Here is a 24135-nt window from a genome sequence, read left to right as displayed (position 1 = left end):
TTAAAACATGTTAGAGTCAGTAACTTAGTGGTAAGCTACATTTTTGTCTTCTTCTCTTTTTCTTCTTGCTTTTTTTTTTTCTCACATCCCAAACACTAAAACCTGACTGAATTGACTACAATCAGGCCGGTTCGGTGTTCCTTCCTTACAATTTGGCGTCAGTGCTAAATATGACAAAACTGACATTCTCAATTCAATGAAAAAATTGCCTTTAACATTGACCAACTTGATTCGATTTCACTCGTAATATCAAGTTTGCAAAATTGTTTTTAGGTTTAGCACTCTGGATGTAACATTTTTTGTTGTTGTTATTGTTGTTATTTAGGGTACTAAATAGCATTTTCGGACTTTTAACACTTTTAAGAGCATTGACATTAGGTGTGCCAAATGCTAAATTTTTAGCATTTGGCATACCAAACATCAAAAACCATATCTCATCAAATGTACCAAAACTCAATTTTTTTTTACAACATGCTTCTACTAGTAGTACAAGGGTACTATAGCATTTTGTAATAAAAAAAAAAGTCATTTTTTGTTTTCTTTTCTCTTTTCTCTCTTCTTTCTTATCCTGTTCAGGCATCTATCCTCTCTCTCGCTTCCCTCTCTTTCAGACATCTCTCCTTTCTATTGCCCCTCTCTTGTTGTGGTTGTGGTTTTTTTTGGGGGAGGGTGGTTGAGATTGGTGGTGGTGGGGTTGAGATCGACAACTATTGGTTGTTGAGTTTGTTTTTGTGGTTGAGATTGGTTGTGGGGTGAAGCACTGTTGAAGCCACTACTAGAGGTTGTTGGCCTCTCTCTCTTGACTATGTTGGGTGGAGTTTTTTTGATTGGCTTTGTAATTGGGTTTGGAGGTTTGAGAAATGAGATTTTTGCTTTGGGTTGAATGTGGGCGTTTGTGTTTTGGTTTTACGATGAGTTTTGTGGTGGTTTTGGTATCCTTGGTGGTGGATTTTGATGGTGGTGGACAATGGTAGTGGGATGTGTGGTGTGATGGCCAGTGATATGTGGGTTAGGTTTTGTTTTTGTTAATTTTTTAATACAATTAAGCGTTTTAAGATTATTTTATTGTTGTGTAATGTCAAAATAGAAAATGTGGTGTAAAAATTAATAAAGTAAGCTTTGGCATCTTAAAATAGCATTTGGCATATTACCTCCGATGCCAATGCTCCAATGCTGACACTCTTGCTAACTAGTTGCCCAATATTGGAGTTAAATAGTGGGATTCTATTTCATAAAATAAAATAAAAAAAAGTAAAAAAAGAATGGGATTCTATTTCTAACAAAAAATGACAAATTCACTTTTGTTTATTTAATTAGGAAGGATATAATTCAAGGCAAGTTCATAGTAAAGGGACTAAACAGAGGTGGTGGGTACAAAACATTTTGTCGCGTGCGTGTGTTCGTGCGTCTTTGACCCGCTCACCTCTCTTCTTCTACTACTAAATACACTTCACTTCTTCATATCTCTGTATAATAAATAATACCGAACCCATCACTATACACCAAAAATAAATATTATAAAAAAAGAAAAAAGAAAAAACTAAAGAAGACATTGACTTGTAAGCCCAGCCCACCTCTTTTCTTCACCTGCTTTTGTTGAACTGTATGTTTGAAAATTCTCAGTTCTCTGTCTAAATTATTTCAGTATTTAGTTCTTTGTTTGTCTGAGTATTTGACTCTTTCTCTCTTTCTCTCTCTCTCTCTCTCTGTGTTGCTGCATGCATTTTCTTCTTTGTTTCTTCACCAATTATCAAGCAAAACGATCGGTCAACGGGGTTCGAGAATTTTAATGATTTTTGAACCCAGAAGTGGTTCAGGGACTTTGTAATAAAAACTTATGAATTTCATGTAAGGATATATATGGGATTACAATTATTAATGGAGCGGTTGGTGGCTTTGGTTTCGGTTTGCGCTTTTCTCTGTTCAATTCTGTTGTTTGGTTTTGTATCAAAGGTTTCTGCTAATGCCGAAGGTTAGTGATTTCTTTCTCTCTCTCTCTCTTTTTTTTTTTTTTTTTTATAAATTTATGTTCTTGTAATTTTAGCTGTAAGTTGGAATTTCGAATTGCTGTATTTGGAAATTTGCTTTGCTGCGATGTTTAATTAAAATTCCGAGTTTTTCAAGGAATTTGAGTGTCACTGGTTTTCACTTTTTGTTTATTTCCTTTATAGTTGCCAAATCTACACATTTTGGGGAATAACAAAAGGGTAAAATTAAGTTACTTTTAAGTACAGTATCTTAGCTGTAGTTGCAGTACAATAGGTTCTCGAATTAAATTCAATCAGCTGGTTGTTGGTTGTATTGATCAATGAAATACAAACAAGCGTTATTGTTTTCAAGCACAATTAAATACAATTCAAAATTAAGGAATCTCTAAACTCTAAAGTATTTGAGTCAGCAGCATATTGTAACTATTTGAAAAAAGTTGTATTCTTTGCTTTTGTCTTGTGTGTCATTTTTTATTGTGGTATAAGGAGTAATAGGATTTGAAATTCCATGGTTGTGTGGGACTGTTTACTTTGTACAGTGGAGTAGTGTAATAGGGTTTGATTCATTATGCACTTACTGCACTGCCTCACTTGAGCAACTTGGTCTTGGTTGTTTTATATGGTAAAGTCACTTAAGTTGAGCCTGTTTTCCTTTTCCTGGTACTGGTACTGGTAAAAACTGTGATTTTAACTGGATGGCATCTCACTAGAAGATTGTGAGTACTGGCAGTTTCCGATGACGATAGAGGTTGATTCATTTTGGTATGGAATTGAAGCTTGCACATTAACATTGTTACCTTCTTGGAATCAGTGTGGTTAAATTGAAGCATCTTCTCCTAAAGTCCCTGTGTGAATGGACCTCACTGACTCCCTCATTCTCCATGGATGGGTTTCTTGATTTCTTGATTTTTTTCCCTCTTTTTGTTGTTTTTGTCTTTGTTCTACTTTTGAACTGCCCGTATACTCAGGCATCCTTGTGGTTTATTTATTTGTTTTAATTCAATTTCTTTGCTTATCAAAAAAACATTGTTAGCCTAAATTACTATTCTTTAATTGATGTTTGCACCTAATGATTGTGCCTCATTTGTATAACACAGGCGATGCTTTGAATGCATTGAAGACCAATTTAGCTGATCCAAACAATGTTCTGCAAAGTTGGGATCCTACCCTTGTGAATCCCTGCACATGGTTCCATGTAACATGTGATAGCCAAAATAGTGTGACACGAGTGTAAGATTTATTTATGTGACATGCTACTTGGACTTGTAGTTACACTTTACTTTAATATTATAAATATAATGCCTTTTATCTTTTCACCCAGTGATCTTGGAAATGCAAATCTTTCTGGTACACTGGTTCCACAACTTGGTCAGCTTTTAAATCTGCAATACTTGTAAGTCATCTTCACATGCAGGGCAAGTTGTTTGACTGTATTTTGTTCAAATGATGATGTTAACTATTCGTTTCATGTTAAAAGATAATTAGTTTGAAATCCACCTACGTCCTCCCCCTATCTACATATCAAAAAAAAAGAAAAAGAAAAGATAAAGTTTTAAAAAATAAGAATTAAAAGCCTTTTTTTTTTCCTAATAGTTTTTCCTCTTATTAACTTGAAGACCATGAATTGAATCATTTCCTTTTTTGTGATTTTCATGATCTATGATGCTATGAACAAGCTTGTTATTGAGTTTTGACATAAATATAGAGTTTTATTCCTTTTAGAATGAGTAGTTTATTGTTGTACAAAGTATTTGATTAAGTACATATTCACTTAAAAGTTTCAAGAAGCCAAATTCTAAGGGGTTCCATCTATATGTTTCTTGATATTTTTCTTTTGGTGGATAAGTATGCATGCATTAAGAAAGAAAACTATAAAAAGACAAAGGGGTTTTTGGGACAATTTGTAATTTTTCATGGTATCAAAGCAGGTGGTCGGTGGTCCTAAGATTGAACCCTGTTTCCACTCTAGCTCCAATTTATCATGGTATTAAAGTATGATGTCATCTTAGACTATGTCCTAACAAGTTTGAAAGAAAGCCATGGAAAAGTAGTCTGGAGACTTTGGACTTGGAGCTTTGTCTCCATTCATAATTCTCATCACATTAAAAACTTCTTCAAAGTTATTTTCAGCCAGCTGGCTTCACCTTCATTGATAGCTCAAAATCATAATCCATCCAGCAAAGGATGTTTAAGACCATTTGCATAATATAGTTGTTTGTAAATCTATACATTTCTATTGTTAATGTTTTTTTTTTTTTTTTTTTTGTGTGTGTGGCAAGACCATGGAAGAAATTGGTGTTTGTGTCTCCTGCCCTCAATCATAATGCTCTTAAATTTTGTCTCCAATTAATCTCTTCCATAAATGTAGGCCTTTCCAGTTTTGTTTTTGCTCTGTCCTCCTTTGATTTCTTTTTAAATGATAAGGACATATTTTTCTACGTTACATTTAGATCATGAACCTCGTATTACAAACCATTCTATGTCATTTCCACCTTGCCAAACTCCTCATTCCATTTCTTCAAGTCCATATTTAGATCTCTAAGTTTATTGGCCAAAATGTAACTTGGAGGCCTTGGAAATGATTGTATTCCTACTATGTTTTAATGTTTCCACAAATCCTTATACTTTTATCAAGATATCTTCAAATTTAAAGGGGTTATACTGCTTTGAATATCTCTTCAGTCTAAAAGAATAGGAAAAATGATTGGAAAGCAAATGAGGGAGCCTCCATTAGACCACATTAAGATATTGATCCTCCAAATCTAGCGAAAACAAGAATTGATCAATTTTGCACATTGATTGGTTCTCTCAATTATTGGACTAGGTGAAACTACCCTGTCCGTAGAAATATCCAACAATCCATGCAGCCATATCGAATTAGAGAGGTCTTGGCTGTTGAAAATCCATCTCCACCCAGTCCCTCACTCAGATAGCAAATGACATTAAAGTCTCTACTTACACACACACCTCCCACCAACTAGTTACATCCTTGGTAATGAATCCCAAAAAAGCTTTCTTCACTATCATAATTTGAACCATAAAATATAGTAAAAAGCCCATTCGAATTGGTTTTCCACACCCTCTATTTGCGTAACACTAAGAAATTTCCCACTGCTTCATCAATTTTTGCTACTACTCTTTTGTTCCACGTAAACCTAAATACAACCCGTCTACTTGTTAACATCCTCATAAAATTCTTAGCATGTTTTGATTTCATTTCCTGCAAACAAACAATGTAGTCTTCCATAGCTTGATTAAATTTCTCATTCACAACCTTTTTTCTCCATCATTCAGTTCCTACGTTCCAAAAAATGATGTTCAAATTGTCAGAGTTGAGAGTAATGCCCTGTCACTTTTATCACTGCTTGTTTTTGAACTTTTATATTCATTTTACTGAGCATGACATATTTTTCAGTTCTTTATGACCCTTGAAGGTCGGTTTTGGACAATTCTTCTAAGAACTTCTTATGTGTCCCTTTACTTCAATATGCCTCAATGGCTACAATTAAACTAGGTTTATTTTCCATACCTCATTAGGCATGCCTATGTACTTGCCAAATCCTTTGAGCTTCTTCATGATCCAATTTTGAAGGTATATACTGTGAAAAACTAGAACTTTCCTTGTATTGAGATCTCCCATTTCTTTCTACATCACCTTTGATGCAGTTCATTTTATAAAGCTAGCTGTTTCTAGCTCATGTTGTATAATAAGTAGTTTCCTTTTACTTGTAATAGCTTTATCACTTGTAACAGAAAATTAGTTAGCTGATGAGTTGTTAGTGATAAGTGCAATAGCCGATTAGTTAGTTAGAGAAGTTAGTTAGGCTTTGGCCAATCACATGGCAGCCACATGGTGGGTTCTTGTTACTAACTCAGCAGTTTGCTTATGTAACTATAAATAAGCAAGCTGCCCTCATTGTAACTAGTTGAATTTGAATCCAAGAAATCTACCTATGAGGTATTATTCAAAGAGTATGTCTCTTGAAGAGCTAGTTCATTCTTTCTTTTCTCTAAGAAACTTAGCTTTCTAAAACATCTTTCCTTTTCACCTTTTTTCCTCCATCAACCTTTTCTTCACTCCATGGAGTGGCCATTGCTAGTGGTTATAAAAACATAGGACATAGGCCCTTTACCCCCTATGTATTCATCGGGCGATTGTTGATTGGGTGTGTGTGAGTAAGGGGTTGTCATTACTCCATTTGAGATAGACGGAATATCTACCATCGGTATCATGAGTTTTTCCTCACCTTGTAACTCTGGGATCCACTGCTTTGAGTTGCTCTAGACTTGATTGAATTTGTAGGAAGGGTGCGTTTGTTGTTGATTGGCCCCAGGGAGTGGTGGATGGACTGTTTCTTTCTCAAAATTACCGGTATACTCAGTTTGACCCTTTGAATCGCTATTACCCGAAATACCATCCAAACAAACTGAAGTAATTCAACCTTTTTCCACACAACCCATCCTTGGAGACGAAACCTTATAACCCCTATGGGGCCTCCGAATGAAACTTTGCTTTGTTTGGAGTCCCCTGTTTGATGGACCCCTTCCTCTAGCCTAATGAGCTTGATGATTGTTTGCCTATCTAGCTTAGTCCCTGTGTGTGTGTGTGTGTGTGTGTGTGGGGGGGGGGGGGGGGGGGAAGGGTAGGGTGGGGGTTCAATGGAAATAACTGATTTTTAGAATGACTAAGCATAACTATTTATACACAAAGGAGTTTTTTATGATGACTTCATGCTGGCATCATCTTAAATAAAAACCTCCCAAAACTATAGTTAGCACGTGTAAAACAAAGTCACATGCTGAAAGAAATCACAAGTTATAGCCAGCACTTAGCTTATATATCATTTATCTTACATGTGTAAATTAATTGGTCACATGTCGAATTAACTTCTACTACATTTTCCATGTGCCATATTATTTAATCATGTCTAAAATGAAAGCCTTCCCTTGAGTAGCAGATCTCAGCCACATCATTATGCCCTAGTGGAGTGGTCTTCCATGTCATCCTGTCCTTGTCATCATGACGTAATCAGACACCTAGTCATACTTGCATCATCTGATCTGTGTTTTTTTGTTTATATTAAATGTCCCCAACTGCTGGTTCTGCAACCAAAGTCTTGTCCATGGTGATGGGCAAAGTCTCAATGTGTGTTTATGGGTGTCGTGCGTTTCAGGTGAAGTTTGGTTGTTTAAACTCATATTTTTGGGGGGTGGTTAGATCTCCACTAACTTGTTTATCACTTAAATAAATCCTTTCCGCCCCTAAAAGTATATCTGGTATGATTTCTTCACAGTGACTGTCATTCCTTCTATACTCTTCTACATATAAAAACTGGCTTCATTTGCTATAACATCTCTAGAATACAAAAGCTTTGCATGATTCCCTAAAATTTTTGAGGAATCTTTGTTAGGGTTATGATGCATTTAAACTTGATAACGTTGAGCAGAACAAATTGCTCCCTCGTTCCCTGAGAGCACTTTGCTCATAAATCCTTTGCCGCATTCAATAATCCAAAGCCCATATCTTCTTGTGCGTTCTTCTAAAACTACTTTGAGTGATTTCAATTCTAACTGAAAGAACTTTCTACCTCCCATCTCTCTTAATTGGAATATATTCTGTAGGTTCTTGATTAGTTACTTTGTGACTAGCCCTAAAAGACTGCTGCCACCCGCCTCTCCCACTGTTTGGACCCCCCATTTTTGCTGTTATAGTGGAGGAAGTTGGGTGGAGCACCAACTGATATAATATTTTAATGAGTAGAAACATGAGCCATGTAAGAACACATTGTTACACACAAACATGTATGGATATGATGGATTATATTTCATGTTTTATCCTGTTTTTCTTTTGTTGATTTTCTTGAATAAGATGAGTAACAATTCACTGGAATGCAATTCCTCTATGTCTTATGTGGTGAATTTTGGAGAATGAAATGCTCAAAGAGTTGAACAGTGTGTGAAATCAATTTCGGACTTGAAGTTTTTGTTGTTAAGGTCATTATATGATTGGATGGCTGCCATTGCACCTTTTTCTTTTTAGTCTTAATTGATAGCTTTTGGTGTATGTCTTTTATACATCCCATGGTGGATTACATCTTTCAATATTCAACTTATGTATACGTCTTATAGTTTCTTTTTGCCATCTAATCTATGAAATGGTTTATTGGTTCTGGCCATTGTTCTATATGTTGCTAAAGCAAAGTTTATGAATGTTAAATTTGACTCATTTTGCATTCTTTTGCAATAAAACATGGAATGAGCTATATAGTATTTCTTTTTTCTTTTTTCTTGCACGGACCTTTAAATGATCTTGTTGTGGCAGGGAACTTTATAGTAATAACATATCTGGACCAATCCCTGAAGAGCTTGGGAATTTGACAGACTTGGTGAGCTTGGATCTTTACTTGAACAATTTAAATGGACAGATTCCAACCACATTGGGCAAGCTTCAAAAACTTCGTTTTCTGTATGAACATCTATCCTTCATCTTATAGTATAAGTCAATGTATATATTTATTTTATTTTATTATTTTTTCCCTTTTTACTAAGCATCTAATTATTTAGCTTGCCTACCTTAAAACAGGTAAGCTTATGGCTAATTTGCTTTTAGATAGTAATTTTTCTTACGTCTATATCTAGAAACAAAATGCTTCTTCTTTGTTACATTTATTCAATATTATAAGGCAATTATTCTAATGGTACTTTTGGTTAATACTTAATACATACACAAACATGCATATGCAGTTAGATGTTATTGAAAGTCATTCACTGAAAATAGAAAATTGTTCAACCCAAAGCATTGCTGACTTCCAAGTACAATGTAAATCTTCATTGTAGCTTAGGTGTCTCAGATGGAGATGTCATTGCCCTAGCAGAAAATAATAAATGAACAATTTGAGCTTGTAATTGGAACTCTGAAGGCAAGGTGCCTTTGTGACACGTATATTTTTATGAAATTTACCATAGACAAAATGTTGCTTTAGCTGGAATGGGAGCTTTGGGAGGCTTATGATATAGTGCAATGTGGAAACAGTCCACTCTTATCTAAAAAAGATAAAATAAATTAAAATAAAAGTTGAAAACTAGTCCCACTATGTTTAAGATGGTGTATTAGCTATGAGAGGTAGGTTAAGTCATCAATTTTTGGAAGTAAGGCCACTGGAGCAAAGGCTGAAGCTTGTGGTTTTGAATTCATTTTTATCTGCAGATTGCTGTCGTCATTTTTTTGGATTCCTTTTACTGACTATTCCTCCCTTTTCTTTTGTTTTTGCATATTTTTCTTGTCAAACATGCTGCCCAATTTGGCTAAGAACTTCTTGCATGCATTTGGAGAACTGATGGCGAAACTTTTATGGTTGAATCCTGTATTTATTTGCATTTCTGGGTTTCTCATTTCTCAATAATATCAACAGGATTTTTGTCATCTATATCTCTTAACCTTTTATTTCCCCCTAAAAATCTTGGATAGGGGACATGCATGATATAGGTTGTATCCTATGTGCTGTGAGTGTCTCGCTGCATGCAGCGGACATAGAAAATCCTTTTTTCTGTGTGATGAAACTAAACAAAGTGATTAGGATGATGTGTTACCAGAGACAGATTAAAGAGTACTTGGAATACTTTTAATTGTATAAAATAAAAGGTAGTCATGGTAATTCTTATTGACAAATTATAAATTCTCTAATTAGCCCAAACATATAACCTGATCCCGTAAGTTACTAACTTAGTATCAGCATCAGACATGGGAGATAGATTCATAGCACCTGGCTTTTCCAGCTACGTTCATTGGCTTTAGAAATGTCACTATGCTAACAGCCAAACTTGGGTACCAAGTCTTCCCATGTCATTATCCTTGGATCCAAAAGTAAACCAAAAATTCTTCCAAAAATGATCCAACATTTCACATAAATATCTGCAAAAACAAAATCCTAAAGCCAACTAACTAGCTGCTGGGCCAAATTTGATATTTGACGCATAGGACTTAATGAATAAATCAGAGGCTATAGAATTGAATTGAATTTTGGTCAAAGTTAAAGAGTGTAATTTGTAATTTCGCATTATATATATATATATATATATATATATATATATATATATATATATGTATGTATGTATGTGTGTGTGTGTGTGTGTGTGTGTGTGTGTATGTGTGTATATTTATTTGTATTTTTATATGTCTTAATTTCAAACTAGACAACATCAATATACTTAGTAGATTTGAAAAGATGATAAGTTCTCTTCAAAAGGTAGCTAGTAAATATATATACGTCAAAGCTGATAATTTTGTGTGCAATATATTTATGAATTATGACTTATCCTAGTATTAGATGAATAAAGTTTTGTATTATATATATATATATATATATATATATATATATATATCAGTACTATAACTCAGCCCCCCAAACAAAATTTTTTGGCTCTGCTCTTGCATAACACATTCATTATTTTGATCTCGAGTGACCAATGAAAAATAATTGATCCTAAACTAGAATTAATTTACTGTGCTCATTACTTCTAATCGGGGTTGGATTTGTTTGAATAATGAGAGTCAGATTACACTTGTTATTCATGGCTAGATGTAGCATACAATTTAGTGTCATTAGATACATCATTTGTTGTGTATAGTTACTGGAATGTTACTGAATATTTAGATGGTTGTTCTATTTCTGCAATATCTTTGTGGTTATCTGTAAATGACAGTTTCTGTTGCGTGAAATAGGCGTCTGAACAACAACACCTTGAGAGGAAGAATTCCCTTCATATTAACTACAGTTCAATCACTTCAAGTCCTGTGAGTGTTATCTTGATTTCTAAGTTTCTCTTGATCAATCAAGATTTATATATTATTTGCACATCATATATATTGCAAAAATGTAACATTATCTTCTTTCCATGTTGAATGAAGAGATCTGTCAAACAACAATTTAACAGGAGATATTCCCATTAATGGTTCCTTTTCATTATTTACTCCTATCAGGTTAATCTCATTTCTTTCTTCTATTTTCCTTGGCAGAATTCCAGAATGACTTGACTGATGAACGAGCTTAGCTGACTTCTGTTGTTTCATTTTGCAGTTTTAAAAATAATCCACTCAATAATCCCCCACCTTCTCCACCTCCTCCTATTCCCCAAGCACCACCAACTTCTAATCCAGGTGTGTTATATGTTTTCATCATTAATATGAACTCTAGTCGGATTGATAATGAGGTTTATTGTGTGTGTGTGCGCAGTTTTGGGAGTTCTCATAGAAATTTGAGAAGAAATTGTTTTGAATATTTTGATTTTCTTTTAAAAATCATCTCACAGATAACTTCCCTGATTTTGCAATCTCTCTATTTCCCCGTTTCTTCCTCTTTCTTCTGATTTAATATAAGCATGAAGTATTCAAGTGAAATCAATTGTTTTTGGAAGCAACTATCTGGAAGTGGGATGTATTTGCATCTAAGGCATGAAGTATCATCTCTGCTGGAGCTTGAAAACCTTCTCCAACTTCTTATCACCCACCCCCTCTCCTTGACGAAGAAAAGGAGAAAGTTGACGTTGGTTGGGGATGCTATTGACCAATCAAAATAGGAGGGATAAAGGAAAGGAGGATGATGACATTGAAGTCATTTGTAAAGTCCTCTGGTAGATATACTTGGTGGTTTGGTTGAATTCTCCCAAAGAGCATAATACCTTAGAGATAGAGCAACTCCATCATCATTGAAATTAATGAGTTATCTTGCCTGTTACAATTTTGGTTCACTTAAGAGAGTCACAATCTGTCACTTTAAATGGTCACACACACATGCACAGAGATAACATGTGTTGGAATGCTAACTTCTATGAACTTGCCATCATTACCATTTGTGAATTCTGTCACCTGTTATGATCGGGATTTGCTTAAGAGAGCCACATTCTGTCTGTTTAAATTGATGAATTGTTTCAGCTAGTTCCACGGGAGCAATTGCTGGAGGAGTTGCTGCTGGTGCTGCCCTACTTTTTGCTGCCCCTGCAATTGCGCTTGCCTGGTGGCGACGAAGGAAACCACAGGATCATTTCTTTGATGTACCTGGTTAGACAGTCAATACAGTTTTTATAAACATAATGTCGTTGCTTCATAGGATGCATTTTTATATATACCTGTCTTTCCAGCCGAAGAAGATCCAGAGGTTCACCTGGGCCAGCTCAAGAGATTTTCTCTGCGTGAACTGCAAGTTGCAACAGATACCTTTAGCAACAAAAATATTCTGGGAAGAGGTGGGTTTGGAAAAGTTTATAAAGGACGTTTGGCTGATGGTTCTCTAGTGGCAGTAAAAAGGCTCAAAGAGGAGCGTACCCAGGGTGGGGAGCTGCAGTTCCAAACTGAGGTAGAAATGATAAGCATGGCTGTGCATCGTAATCTTCTTCGTCTTCGTGGGTTTTGCATGACACCAACAGAACGGTTGCTTGTTTATCCCTATATGGTAAATGGAAGTGTAGCATCATGTTTAAGAGGTACTCTTGCTAGCCACTTTTCTATAAACTACACTTTTTCTAATATTTTAAAACAATTTTCATTGATCCAATGGAAAGGTCAACTCTTAATCTTGGTTAAATTTAAGTGTAAAATTCAATATAAGTTCATTTCTAAGTCAAGTTGAGGAGAGGGGGAGAATAAGTTGAATTAACCAACAATGTTCTTTTTATTTGGGTATGTTGGACTGCTTGGGGGCTTTATATCCAAACAAACCATTCGAGTTTACAAATAACACAAGTTACATCTCCAGATACCCATGCAGACTCCAAAAAGAAATCTCAAATGTTCTTGGTGTGTTGTTCTTAAGATGTTTGATTATTCTCATGATTTTTTGATTCATTATTGTAGATCGTCCGGAATCACAGTCCGCACTTGATTGGCCCGTACGTAAACAAATTGCATTAGGATCTGCAAGGGGGCTTGCTTATTTGCATGATCATTGTGATCCTAAAATTATTCACCGTGATGTAAAAGCTGCAAACATTTTGTTGGATGAGGAGTTTGAAGCAGTTGTTGGAGACTTTGGGTTGGCTAAACTTATGGATTACAAAGATACTCATGTGACCACTGCTGTACGTGGCACAATTGGGCATATAGCACCAGAGTACCTCTCAACTGGAAAGTCTTCAGAAAAAACTGATGTTTTTGGATATGGGGTCATGCTTCTTGAACTGATAACTGGTCAAAGAGCTTTTGATCTTGCTCGGCTTGCAAATGATGACGATGTCATGTTACTTGATTGGGTAAGTAATTCACATCTTCCTATTACATGTTTGTTTGTCACTAATTTATCATTGGACATGGTGCTATTTCAAATAATTCTCTATCCTTCTTTGCATTTGTCTTGTTTCTGGATATTCTAGCTTTCTGCTTCAAACAGTCTGATAAGGAGAATGTAGCGCCAATGAGCTTTAGCTCGAATGACACTTCCTCCTTCCATAATAACGGGATGGAGGTGAGGTTGTGGTTCAAAATCCACTGGGTGCGTGTTTAACTTACAAATAAAAAAAGAAAGCATATGAGACTGAAATCTAGGAGCCATTGTTTGGTGCAATGGTAGAAGTCTCAGGCTGCATTCCAAACACAAGTGTGTGGGTTCAAGATTTGAGAGTGTCTACTTCATGCAAAAATGCTGAAGGATAGGGCTGTATGATGTGGGAGATGCAAGAAGATTCTTATTTAGTATTATTTATGTTTGCAAGTCAATTTTATTTTTATGTTTTAGGTCTTAGTAGTTTATTAGGCTATTAGTATTTTAATTTGGAAGCAGGCTTATTTTTGTAATAAGCGAACAATTGAACTCCTTTTGGAGTTAGTTGATACTTTGATGAATGAAAAAAAATGGCATTTTGGTCTCTTTGGTCTAGTGTTGATTCCAAGTCCACCCTAAGTGCTGACTCTAAGTCCACCCTAGGTGTTGACTCCTAGTGGTTTTTCTGCTTGTTGCTAACTCCAAGCCAAGCCTAGGTGCTAACTCTGAGGTCATATCCCTTTATTTTATTTTCTAGTCTTTCAATTTTACTGTTTGATTGTTCTGGTTGTCTTGCATCATTTTTAGTTTTAGCATCCGAGCAAACGCCCGATTTGTTTGTAGCATCACCGCAGTCAATCTAGACCCCAAAAACAAAAACCAAAAAAATTCTTGTACCTGCTGCTTTCAACCCATGTGTCCAAGCCAAACAGAAATCAAAGCCCAAACCCCAACCATTATCACCACTTGCCATCACGCAACAAAACCCACGACAACCCCTTCGCACGCTCATCACTCACTGGCACTAGCTACCGCATTGGTTACCGTCACCCTCCTCGATCTCCGTTTGTGTTGCTGCCATTCTGCCAAAGCTCTCCACCTTGCACTGGGTAATGGCATGAGAATGTAAATGCTGGTGGTTATTTTTCTTAGATAGAAAACTAATATATAATTAATCTTAATAGTGTTGAGTTTTTGGAAGTCATTTTTAAAGTTAACCATAATTTTCCCTAAGGATTTTTATTTTTTATTTTATAAAAACTCTTACCATCATCATACTTTAAATTTGGTGATGTATGAGAGTAGACGTAAAAATTGTGTTCTATAATCAACTACGCAATTTTAGGGCCTTTTAGATAGCCCATGTCATGTTAGCAGAGTTTTACTGGGTGTTGTTATTTACTGCATGGGCTTTTCCTGTTACTATAGTCTAAAGTTTCCTCTCTAAACCTAGCTCAATCGTTAAAGAGAGTTTTCTTTTGGGTTCATTTAACAAGTGTCTTAGGGAATTGGTTAAGGTTGAAATTATAATGTAGCGAATTGGTTTTTTGTAGGGCGTTGTGCCACTTTTTGGTTAAGGTTGTATTTGTAATTTGCTTATTGGCTTTTATTACTTGCCATTGCAGGTGGAACTTGTTTTTTTCCTCTTTAATGAGTGCACACCATACCCTTTTTCCTTTGGGTTACATTGAACTGCCTGACATTAGTTTTGACAATTCATCAGGTAAAAGGACTTCTTAAAGACAAGAAGTTGGAGGCACTAGTGGATGCCGATATGGAGGGTCAATATGTTGAAGCCGAGGTGGAAGAGCTGATCCAAGTGGCGCTACTTTGCACACAAGGCTCCCCAATGGAACGGCCGAAGATGTCAGAGGTAGTTAGAATGCTTGAAGGTGATGGCTTGGCAGAAAGATGGGAAGAGTGGCAGAAGGAAGAAATGTTCCGTCAAGATTTTAATAGTATGCATAATCCAAACGCTGGTTGGATCCTCGACAACAACTCTACTTCCCAAATCCCTCCAGATGAATTGTCCGGTCCTAGATGATCCTAAATTTCATGGTTCCATTCATAGCATACATATAAAATTCTCTTGGATCGCACTTTTTTTGTATTTGAGACAAACGCATATATATCAAATTTGTGCATATATTTTTTCTTGTAACATTTTTCTAATGTAACAGTTTACGTTACATGTTTCGGTTGATGATGTAATTTCCTTAGGGTTAACAATGGCAATGTGAAAAAAGAAAAAGAAAAATAGGTGCCATCAAACAGGCCAGAAGGGCTACTGAGGCACTATCATTTGTCATATTGTGTATCCAAAACTAATGAAGACTGCATACCTAGTAAATTATAATTATTTTCTTCCTCAGAAACTTTGCTTTCTTCCTGTCTGTGAAGCTTTGGCATACCAATTTTTACATATAAAGTTGAGATCGTAAAAGTCTGGTTTGGATTATTCAGCGGATTAAAATTTTAAAATAGATAAGAAGAGACTGTTTACAATGACTCAATACTATGCTCTTTATTTAGTAACATTTTAGTAAACCTAGAATCCTCTCTCTTTATCCTCCTTTACAACAAATAAAAGTTATATACTAGACTAGACTTAGTATTGTGATAGCAAACGAGCTGACAATGTAGACCGACAAGCCTTCTTTCCTTCAGCCTAAATTCTCCTACTTAATTACTAGTCACATCAATCTCTGAAAGAGGCATTATTCAATAATGGCAACTATAAGGCTGTCTAATTTTGTCTGAAATTTTTCTCATTTTAAGGTATTTTAGTTTGGTTTATAAATAGCTGTCAACTTAAAAATATTTCCAGGTTATTAATCATCATAAAATAAACCCCTCACAGCCGTAAAATGGTTTATGCATTTTCAGAGTATTTTCACCACCAACAAAAGAAAATACTTTCCAAATGTGTTACTAAAAATACTGTCAAATAAATTGCTTTTCCAGAAATTTTTTCACTTTAAAATATTTAAGTCAAACAAATGTAGCTAAGCTAAGAGAGCTTATAGCAATGTCAATTAATAGGCCAGAAACACGTCTTTTCTTTCTCTTGCCAATATTGTGCTAAACCAATATAGCACGATTTTCTGTAGACATCTAATCTCATTTTCCTAACTCCTTTTCTTCTTTGTAATTTCTTTTAGGGAGGCTAAAAAGTTAGACCAAAAGTCGTCTGGCAAATATTCCACAATTGCCAAATTTTTTCATAGCACCTTGTGTAGGGAATTTTCACGAATTCCTAAACCTGTGAGAAACAAAATTAGAGAAAACACACGCCAAAGAAAAAACAATCACACGCACAAGACAGTATTTACGTGGTTCGGCAATTTACCTACGTCCACGGAATTGCAGAGATTTCACTATTATCAGGATAAATACAAATTGCGACAGACGTCTTTTATCTCACCAAAACCGACTTCTCTTAAACCCTAATCACAAAGTCACGTTTTCTACTAAAAACCGGATTCACAATGGGCCAAAAAAAAATTTCCCGGGGACAACACCCCCAGACCCCCAAAAGGCTTGTCCATGAGCGCTCCGGCTTGGGCCTATCGACCCAAGCCTTCGCTCCATGAACTAAGCCTCAGTAAATCTCCCATTAAAAACCACGCAACACTATTCGAGTTGGGTCGGGTCGTCAAATCGGATCAAACATAAACTAGACTTCACAAAGCCCAACACCTTGGTGAAAGTAGGCAACAAAAGGATGAGATTAGTGCTCAACGTCATTCCCTTTTCTTAGAGAATTCGCAACCCACTTGGGATATGGCAAATGTAAGGATGTTTTAGTATATCAGTTCCAAATAGCTCAACATCTGGACATGGAAACATGTAAAAATGCAAAAACTTTTGCCATAGTGCTACAGTACCATTCTAAAGGTAGCACAATGGTATAAAGAAAATATTGTTTTTAAATCAGTTGGTTCTTCTCTCTCCTCTCTCATTATTCATTATCTTTCTCTCTCTTCCATTTCTCTCTTTCCTTCTACTCTCTCTTCTTCAAACCCGAGGCCCATGCAAGCCAATGATGGATAACGGTGGCCACCACCAACACAGCCGCTACCGCATGCAAGCCTTTCTCTCATCCTCTCTCTCCATAGCTCATCTCAGACCAAGCGGGTTTGTTCATGGTTTTCCCGCGTGGTTGTGGGTTTGTAGGATTCTCTGGGTGAGATCGGCGTGATCAAGGATCTGGTAGTTGTTATGGTAGCGAGAACAGCGTGGTTGTGGGTTTGCAAATTAGATTTGGTTGTGGGTGGTGATGGGTTTACTAATAGGTTTTGGCCATGGGTTTGGGGCTGAGTTTCGATGGTGGATTACGGTGGCATCGGTGTGATGGGTTGTGGGTTGTAGTGGCACTGTGGGTCTGGGGTTAAGTTGGGTTTGCTTGGTGGGTTAGGTGGATCGGCGTGTGTTGTTGATGGTGGATTAGTGGGTTTTTGATAAACTGTGTTGATGGTGGATCAATGAAGTTTTTTTTTTTTTGTTCTGTGTTGGTTTTTTTTTTTTTTTTTTGGTTGATAAACTGTGTTGGGTCTTCATGATGGTGATGGAGGTGATGAGAGAGAGAGAGAGAGAGAGAGAGAGAGGAAGAGAGACAAAAATTAGAGAGAGACATAAATATATTTTATTGTGTAAATATATTATTTTAATGTATTGTATAAGAAAATAAAAGTTGGGATGTTAAGTGTGTTGGAAAATGATATGGTATAAATGATAAAGTGAGTTTTGAGATGGTAAAATAGATTTTTTTTTAATTTTTTTTGTTGTTGTAAATTTCGGATGTGAATGCTCTTAATACACTGCTTCTAGATTCTATTAAACCATTTGAACAAGTTAAATCAAAATGCCTTTTCAATTGGGCTTGCATGGAGTGGCTTAATGAAAGGTCTAGTATAAAATTATCCAAGGAAATTAAGAATTACAAATATGAGAGAGAGAGAGAGAGAGAGAGAGAGAGGCATATAATAGACAGTTGGGAGTTCTTAAATCTAACAAAAGGCTCAATACGAGTATAAACTCAAATAACAGGAGGCTTCTCTTGTTCTGTGATATGCAGAAACAAAATCAAACATATGTTAAACCATAAAAAGTCTACTTATCCTCTAATAAGATACTACAAGGAAATAAAAAGAATCTTAAGCTTATCAGTTATCATCCCAAATTAAAATTTAAAAAAAAAATTGTGATGGTAAAGGCTTTTTCAAGGATGAAATACCTCCTTTTGTCCCTCTATTAACAACTTGAAACTTGGTATATTTTCTCTCTAGGTCTCCGTTGGAAACCTGGAGGTGAAAAAAGGTTGCCTTGTGCAAACCTTTTCTCCATCGAGGTAGAAAGATCGTAAGAGGACATGGATGAGATCACGAACAGGTGTGCTAGGTTTCGACTGTCGGCAAAGGAAGAGGCTGAAGTAGAGGTACTTTCCTCGATAGAGGAGGGTCGACAAATCCTAGTTGGAAAATTCTACACAAAGAGGCGGGTTAACTTGGAGTCGGTGGCTAGGGTTTTGAAGATAGCATGGAAAACCAAGGAAAATTTTGAGGTGAGTGACCTGGGGGAGAATAGAGCTTTGTTCCTCTTCCAGTCAATGGATGATCTGGATAGAGTGCTGCAACTAGGCCCTTGGTTGTATGATAAGTATCTTCTCATTCTTCACAAGCTGCAAGTTGGGGAATTTTCTTGGAAAGCATGTTTTGAGAAGGTATCATTCTGGGTCCAAATCCATGGACTACCCACGATGAGCCAAACTAAGAAAATAGGGACGAGCATTGGGGAAACTCTGGGGGTAGTGATAAAAGTGGACGTGGATGATAAGGGCTTTTGTATGGGAGGTTATCTACACATCCGAGTCTCGGTAAACATCACAAAACCATTATGTCGGGGCTGGAAAATACAGTTGGGAAGAGAGAATCTGTTGTGGGTAGACTTCAAATATGAGTGACTTCCTATTTTCTGCTACTGGTGCGAGATGGTGACCACGATGAGAAAGAATGCCTATAGTGGATACGAAGTAAGGAGACACTAAGATTGGAGGAGATGCAGTTTGGAGTGTGGCTGCGGGCTTCACCGAAATGAAACCAGAAGTCTCAGCTAATCGTGGCGACGAGTCATGGTGGCCTTAGGGAAGAAAGGGGGTTTGACATGACAAATGATAGGGTGGCGACAATCCCAAAGGAGCCTAGGCAGATGGGACAGGTGACTAGTGGGCTGTAGGTAGGCAAATCAGAACCCACCAACCTTGTAAGGAACGATGGGGATGATACAAGGCTGATGGAGAACTGTGTTGTGCTAGAAAAGTCGATTTCTGCGCTGGAAAGAGATTTTGACAAGCAATTAGCAGAGATTAATGTAGGAATTCATGGTGAAATTTCTCGAATGATGACAGGTAAGGGGTCTGGGAAAGAAGTGAAGGAAAACAGCAAGGGTCAACTCTATAAACACACGCACACTCCTATAAGCGTGACGGGTGAGGGCGTATGCACTGGCCTAGTGTAGCAGGTTCTTGTGGGCCTCATGCAAACGGGTCTAACATGTCTTTGGTTATGGACATAACTACTGAGCGGACCCAGCCCGAGGATGGGTTTAAATTTGTTTCAAATAGCCTAGCACTAATAAACGACATCAACACAAAAAAGCAACGTGGTTGAGGCCCAAAAAAAACAAGAATAAGGACGTTGGTGAAAGAAAAAGAGAACATAACTGGAGCTCCTTCACACTTTGTAATGGAAGCCATGATAGTTTGGGATATGGCTATGGAGGTGGATGGCATGGTGGCAGGGACTAAGCGGAGGTGTCGTACACCGCTGACAGAGATATAAGAGGAGAATGGAAATGGGAAGAGAGTAAAAGTGGAGGGAGAAGTGAAAGAGCTTGGAAGGATTCTGAAACAACATCTTAGATTGGTGGCGGCTGCAGAACAGCCCTACTGGGAACAATGAGTGCCTTAAGCTGGAATTGTAGGGGGCTTGGGAGTCCTTTAACAGTTAAAACACTCCAAAAAATAGCTAAGGAGGAAGATCCCATTTTAGTCTTTCTAATGGAGACTAAATTTAAGGCAATAGAGATGGAAGGAGTTAAGAGGAAGATTGAGAGACAACATGGCTTGGTGGTGCCAAGTCAAAACCGTGGGGGAGGTTTAGCTTTACTTTGGAGGAGTACACTGAAGGTGGACCCTCTGTCTTACTCACCTAGACATATTGACGTGATAGTTAATGAGTAAGACGGAAAGAAGAGGTGGGATTTACTGGTTTTTACGGCAACCAGGAGACAAGCAAATGGGAGGAGTCATGGGCACTAATAAGGAATCTTAGTAGTAAATGTGAGTTACCGTGGGTGATTATTGGAGATTTCAATGAGCTTTTTCATACAAATGAAAAAGAGGGGAGCAATATAAGACCCGAGGGACAAATGAAAGTGTTTCGGGATACCATTAATATCTGTGGACTACAAGACATGGGCTATAGTGGGTCGGATTTCACTTGGAGTCGAAGACTAGGAACAAGAGGGTGGGTCCGCGAACGCTTGGATAGAGCATTTGTGTCGACCAATTAGGCAAAAATGTTTCCTACAACCAAGCTCTATCATGTGGCCAACTCAATGTCCGATCACAGCATGCTAGTTCTTAAGAATGCAAACCCCAGTGGATAGAGAAGAAAGAGGACAAAGCTATTTCGCTTCGAGTCAATGTGGCTAAGGGATGAGCGGTGTTTAGAGGTGGTCGATGATGCATGGGTAAGAGGAAGAAACATAGGAACAAACTGGCCACTCCTTCATTGCCTGGAGGAGTGTCGCACATCACTGACTAAATGGAACAAACATTCCTTTGGCCACGTACGCAAATAGATCACTGAGTTGCAAAATAAGCTTCAAATGTTGAAGAATTGGAGGGGTAGGGAGTCGGTCTTAGAGGACATCTATACCACGAAAATGGAGCTGAACTGGTGGCTTAGTATGGAGGAGGAAATGTGGCACCAACGGTCCCGAAACAGCTGGCTGAGAGCAGGTGATAAAAATACCACCTTTTTCCATACAAAAGTTTCTAACCGGCTTCAAAGGAACTCAATAAATAGGGTGCGGGACGGTGATAACACTTGGTAGGAGGAGGAGAAACAGATTGGCAGAATCTTTATTGAGTACTACGAATAGCTATTTACATCCTCGCGCCCAGTGGTGGAGGAGGAGTTACTTGGGTCTATTCACACAAAAGTCACTGATAGGATGAATACTTATTTGCTCAAAAGCTTTACTGCCCATGAGGTGGAGAAGGCCCTCCAACAAATGCACCCCTTGAAAGCGCCCAGACTCGATGGTATGCCCCCACATTTTTACCAACATTTCTAGCCTACAGTTAAGTCTATTTCATTACTATTGCTTTAGATTTTCTAAACCAAGGTACTGCTCCCCCGCACTTTCATGATACCCATATTGCATTAATTCCCAAAATAAAAAATCTGAAAAGTGTTACAGATTACAGGCCAATTAGCTTATGCAACGTGTCCTATAAGCTTGCCTCAAAGGTGGTTACAAACAGAATGAAAACTGTCTTGCAGGAAATTGTATGTGAGAATCAGAGTGCATTTGTAGCAGTAAGGCTAATCACAGATAATGCACTTGTGGCCCATGAGATGATGACCTACATAAGTAGAAAAAAGAAAGGTCAATGTGGGGAGATGACTCTAAAGCTCGATATAAGCAAGGCCTATGACTGGGTGGAGTGGGTTTGCTTGCAACAAATAATGAAGAAGTTAGGGTTTCATGATAATTGGATCTTTACAGTGATGAGATGTGTAACCTCGGTGACTTATGTAGTGAGAATAAATGGACAACCATACGGTAAGATACATCCATCCCGAGATCTGAGGCAAGGTGACCCATTATCACCATACCTCTTCCTCATTTGTGCGGAAGGACTTTCAGCACTATTGCACCAAGCCGTCCAAAGGAAGAAGCTTAGAGGGGTGGCTGCCTCAGTTAAGAGGCCCAAAGTCTCGCACCTGTTTTTCGCTGATGACAGTCTTATATTTGGACGGGCGACAAGGGAGGAGGCAGCTAAACAGGAACAAGACATCCCTTTTCTTTAGCCCGAACACAGTTGAAGGGATAAGAGATGATGTGAAAAATTTGTTTGGTGCTTAAGTGATTAAATCCCACGAGTCATACCTCGGTTTACCCTTTTTGGTAAGGAGGTCAAAATCCAATACTTTTGCTCACGTGAAACAGAGAGTGGTGAATAAGGTGTTGGGCTAGAAGGAAAAACTATTGACTAGTGCCGGCAAAGAAATTCTAATTAAGGCAGTCGCACAAGCGGTGCCTTCATACACTATGAGCTGCTTCCTTTTGCCAAACAAAATTTGTGATGACCTCCAAAGGATGATCAGACAGTTCTGGTGGGGACAAGCAAATAACGAGAAGAAATTAGCATGGTTGAGCTAGGAGAAACTGTGCATGCCGAAAGATAGATGGGGTTTGGGCTTTCGCGATTTGAAGCTGTTCAATCTAGCTTTCTTAGCGAAACAAAGATGGAGATTACAAACAAACACATCATCCCTGTTTTGCCGTGTCTTTAGAGCTAAGTATTTCCCTCAAGGCAGCTTTGTGGATGCCGACATGGGAAGGACCCCCTCCTATGCGTGGAGGAGCCTAATGGCAGCACAAGGGGTGGTGTGAAAAGGCATTCGTTGGCAGGTGGGGGATGGCGAAAACATTAGAGTATGGTGTGATAAATGGGTGCCAAGACCGAGCACTTACATGGTGGTATCTCCAGAAAAACAGAGCCCGAGGGTCACTCTAGTTAAGGACCCTATAAACAAAGGAACTTTTGAGTGGGATGTGGATATGGTCAATCAATGCTTCAATGCCGAGGACGCTTTAGCCATTTTGGGCATCCCGTTAAGCTCAATTGGCAAAAGAGATAGGCTGATTTGGGCGACTTGTAAATCTGGGAAATTCTCAGTTAGGTCGGCATATGCATTAGCCTATGAGGAAAGGATAGAACAGAATAGGGAAGATTGCTCAAACGACTCGAACTGCAAATAGGTCTGGAAGGGTATTTGGCAGTTGAAACTCCCACACAAGCTAAGACACTTTGCATGGAAAGCTAGCCGAAACATCCTTGCTACCAAGGATAACCTTAAACGAAGAAAAATTTCCGTCAAAGATGAGTGTGTTCTATGTGGACAACTTGAGGAAACCACATGCCACTTGCTGTGGTTCTGCAAACATGCCCGTGGGGTGTGGGAATCTAGTAAGCTTGCTCTACCCTTCGCCATTGATCCGTCTTGGACCTTCTCGGATGTCATGCAGAACCTGCTAAAATGGGAAGAGTCTTAACCCGGTCAGACAGAGAAAGTCATTTCAGTTTGTTGGGGCATATGGAAAGATTGCAACAAAAGAAGGATGGGAGGCACAGACAAATCAAGAAGAGAAATCTTGAAGACTTCGTTGCACCTTGTGGAAGAGTACTATGCTGCGAATGAAGTTAGACAGGAAGATACCCAGGGGGCGAGGCCAGTGATAACTTGGGTGCCTCTTGCCTAAGAACAATACAAGGTGAATGTCGATAGGGCAGTCTTCAAGCATAGAAAAAAGGCGGGAGTTGGTGTGGTGATTTGAGATGAAAATGGGTGGTAATAGCGGCCTTAAATAAGATAGTAAACGCATCACTGGGAGCAGCGGAGATCGAAGCAAAAGCAATGGAAGCAGGTGTACTGTTTAAGCGGGATGTGGGGATTAGGGAGGCTGTGTTTGAAGGAGACTCACTGGTCATTTGCAAGGCCCTCCAAGGTGAGGGGGAGGCTCCCTTATCCATTCATAATGTGCTGGCAGTAACGTTGGAACAAACCACAGACTTTAGGAGTTTTTATTTCTCTCATGTA

The 24135-nt window shown here is 37.9% G+C and overlaps 1 protein-coding gene across 1 annotated transcript; it reads left to right on the top strand.

Moving 5' to 3' along the window:
* Positions 1 to 1462: 1462 nt before the first annotated feature.
* On the top strand, positions 1463 to 15615 carry LOC142643034 (BRASSINOSTEROID INSENSITIVE 1-associated receptor kinase 1-like). The gene is made up of 11 exons (XM_075817556.1): positions 1463 to 1972; positions 3086 to 3218; positions 3310 to 3381; positions 8311 to 8454; positions 10711 to 10782; positions 10897 to 10968; positions 11066 to 11145; positions 11920 to 12045; positions 12126 to 12467; positions 12838 to 13232; positions 14964 to 15615. The coding sequence occupies exons 1-11, from the start codon at positions 1861 to 1863 to the stop codon at positions 15282 to 15284; spliced, it is 1869 nt and encodes a 622-aa protein (XP_075673671.1). The 5' UTR covers positions 1463 to 1860; the 3' UTR covers positions 15285 to 15615.
* The last annotated feature ends 8520 nt before the right edge of the window (positions 15616 to 24135 follow it).

Source organism: Castanea sativa, chromosome 7 (assembly GCF_040712315.1).
Source record: "Castanea sativa cultivar Marrone di Chiusa Pesio chromosome 7, ASM4071231v1".
Taxonomy (NCBI): domain Eukaryota; kingdom Viridiplantae; phylum Streptophyta; class Magnoliopsida; order Fagales; family Fagaceae; genus Castanea; species Castanea sativa.
The sequence above is the reverse complement of the archived record's forward strand: the minus strand, read 5'-3'. Positions and strand labels throughout refer to the sequence as shown.

Bases quoted from the DNA above. Each gene is read 5' to 3' on its own strand.
- LOC142643034 (XM_075817556.1), top strand. From the start codon at position 1,861: ATGGGATTACAATTATTAATGGAGCGGTTGGTGGCTTTGGTTTCGGTT. The intron at 12,046-12,125 runs GTTAGACAGTCA...CTGTCTTTCCAG, and splicing joins TCATTTCTTTGATGTACCTG to CCGAAGAAGATCCAGAGGTT. The intron at 13,233-14,963 runs GTAAGTAATTCA...ACAATTCATCAG, and splicing joins ATGTCATGTTACTTGATTGG to GTAAAAGGACTTCTTAAAGA.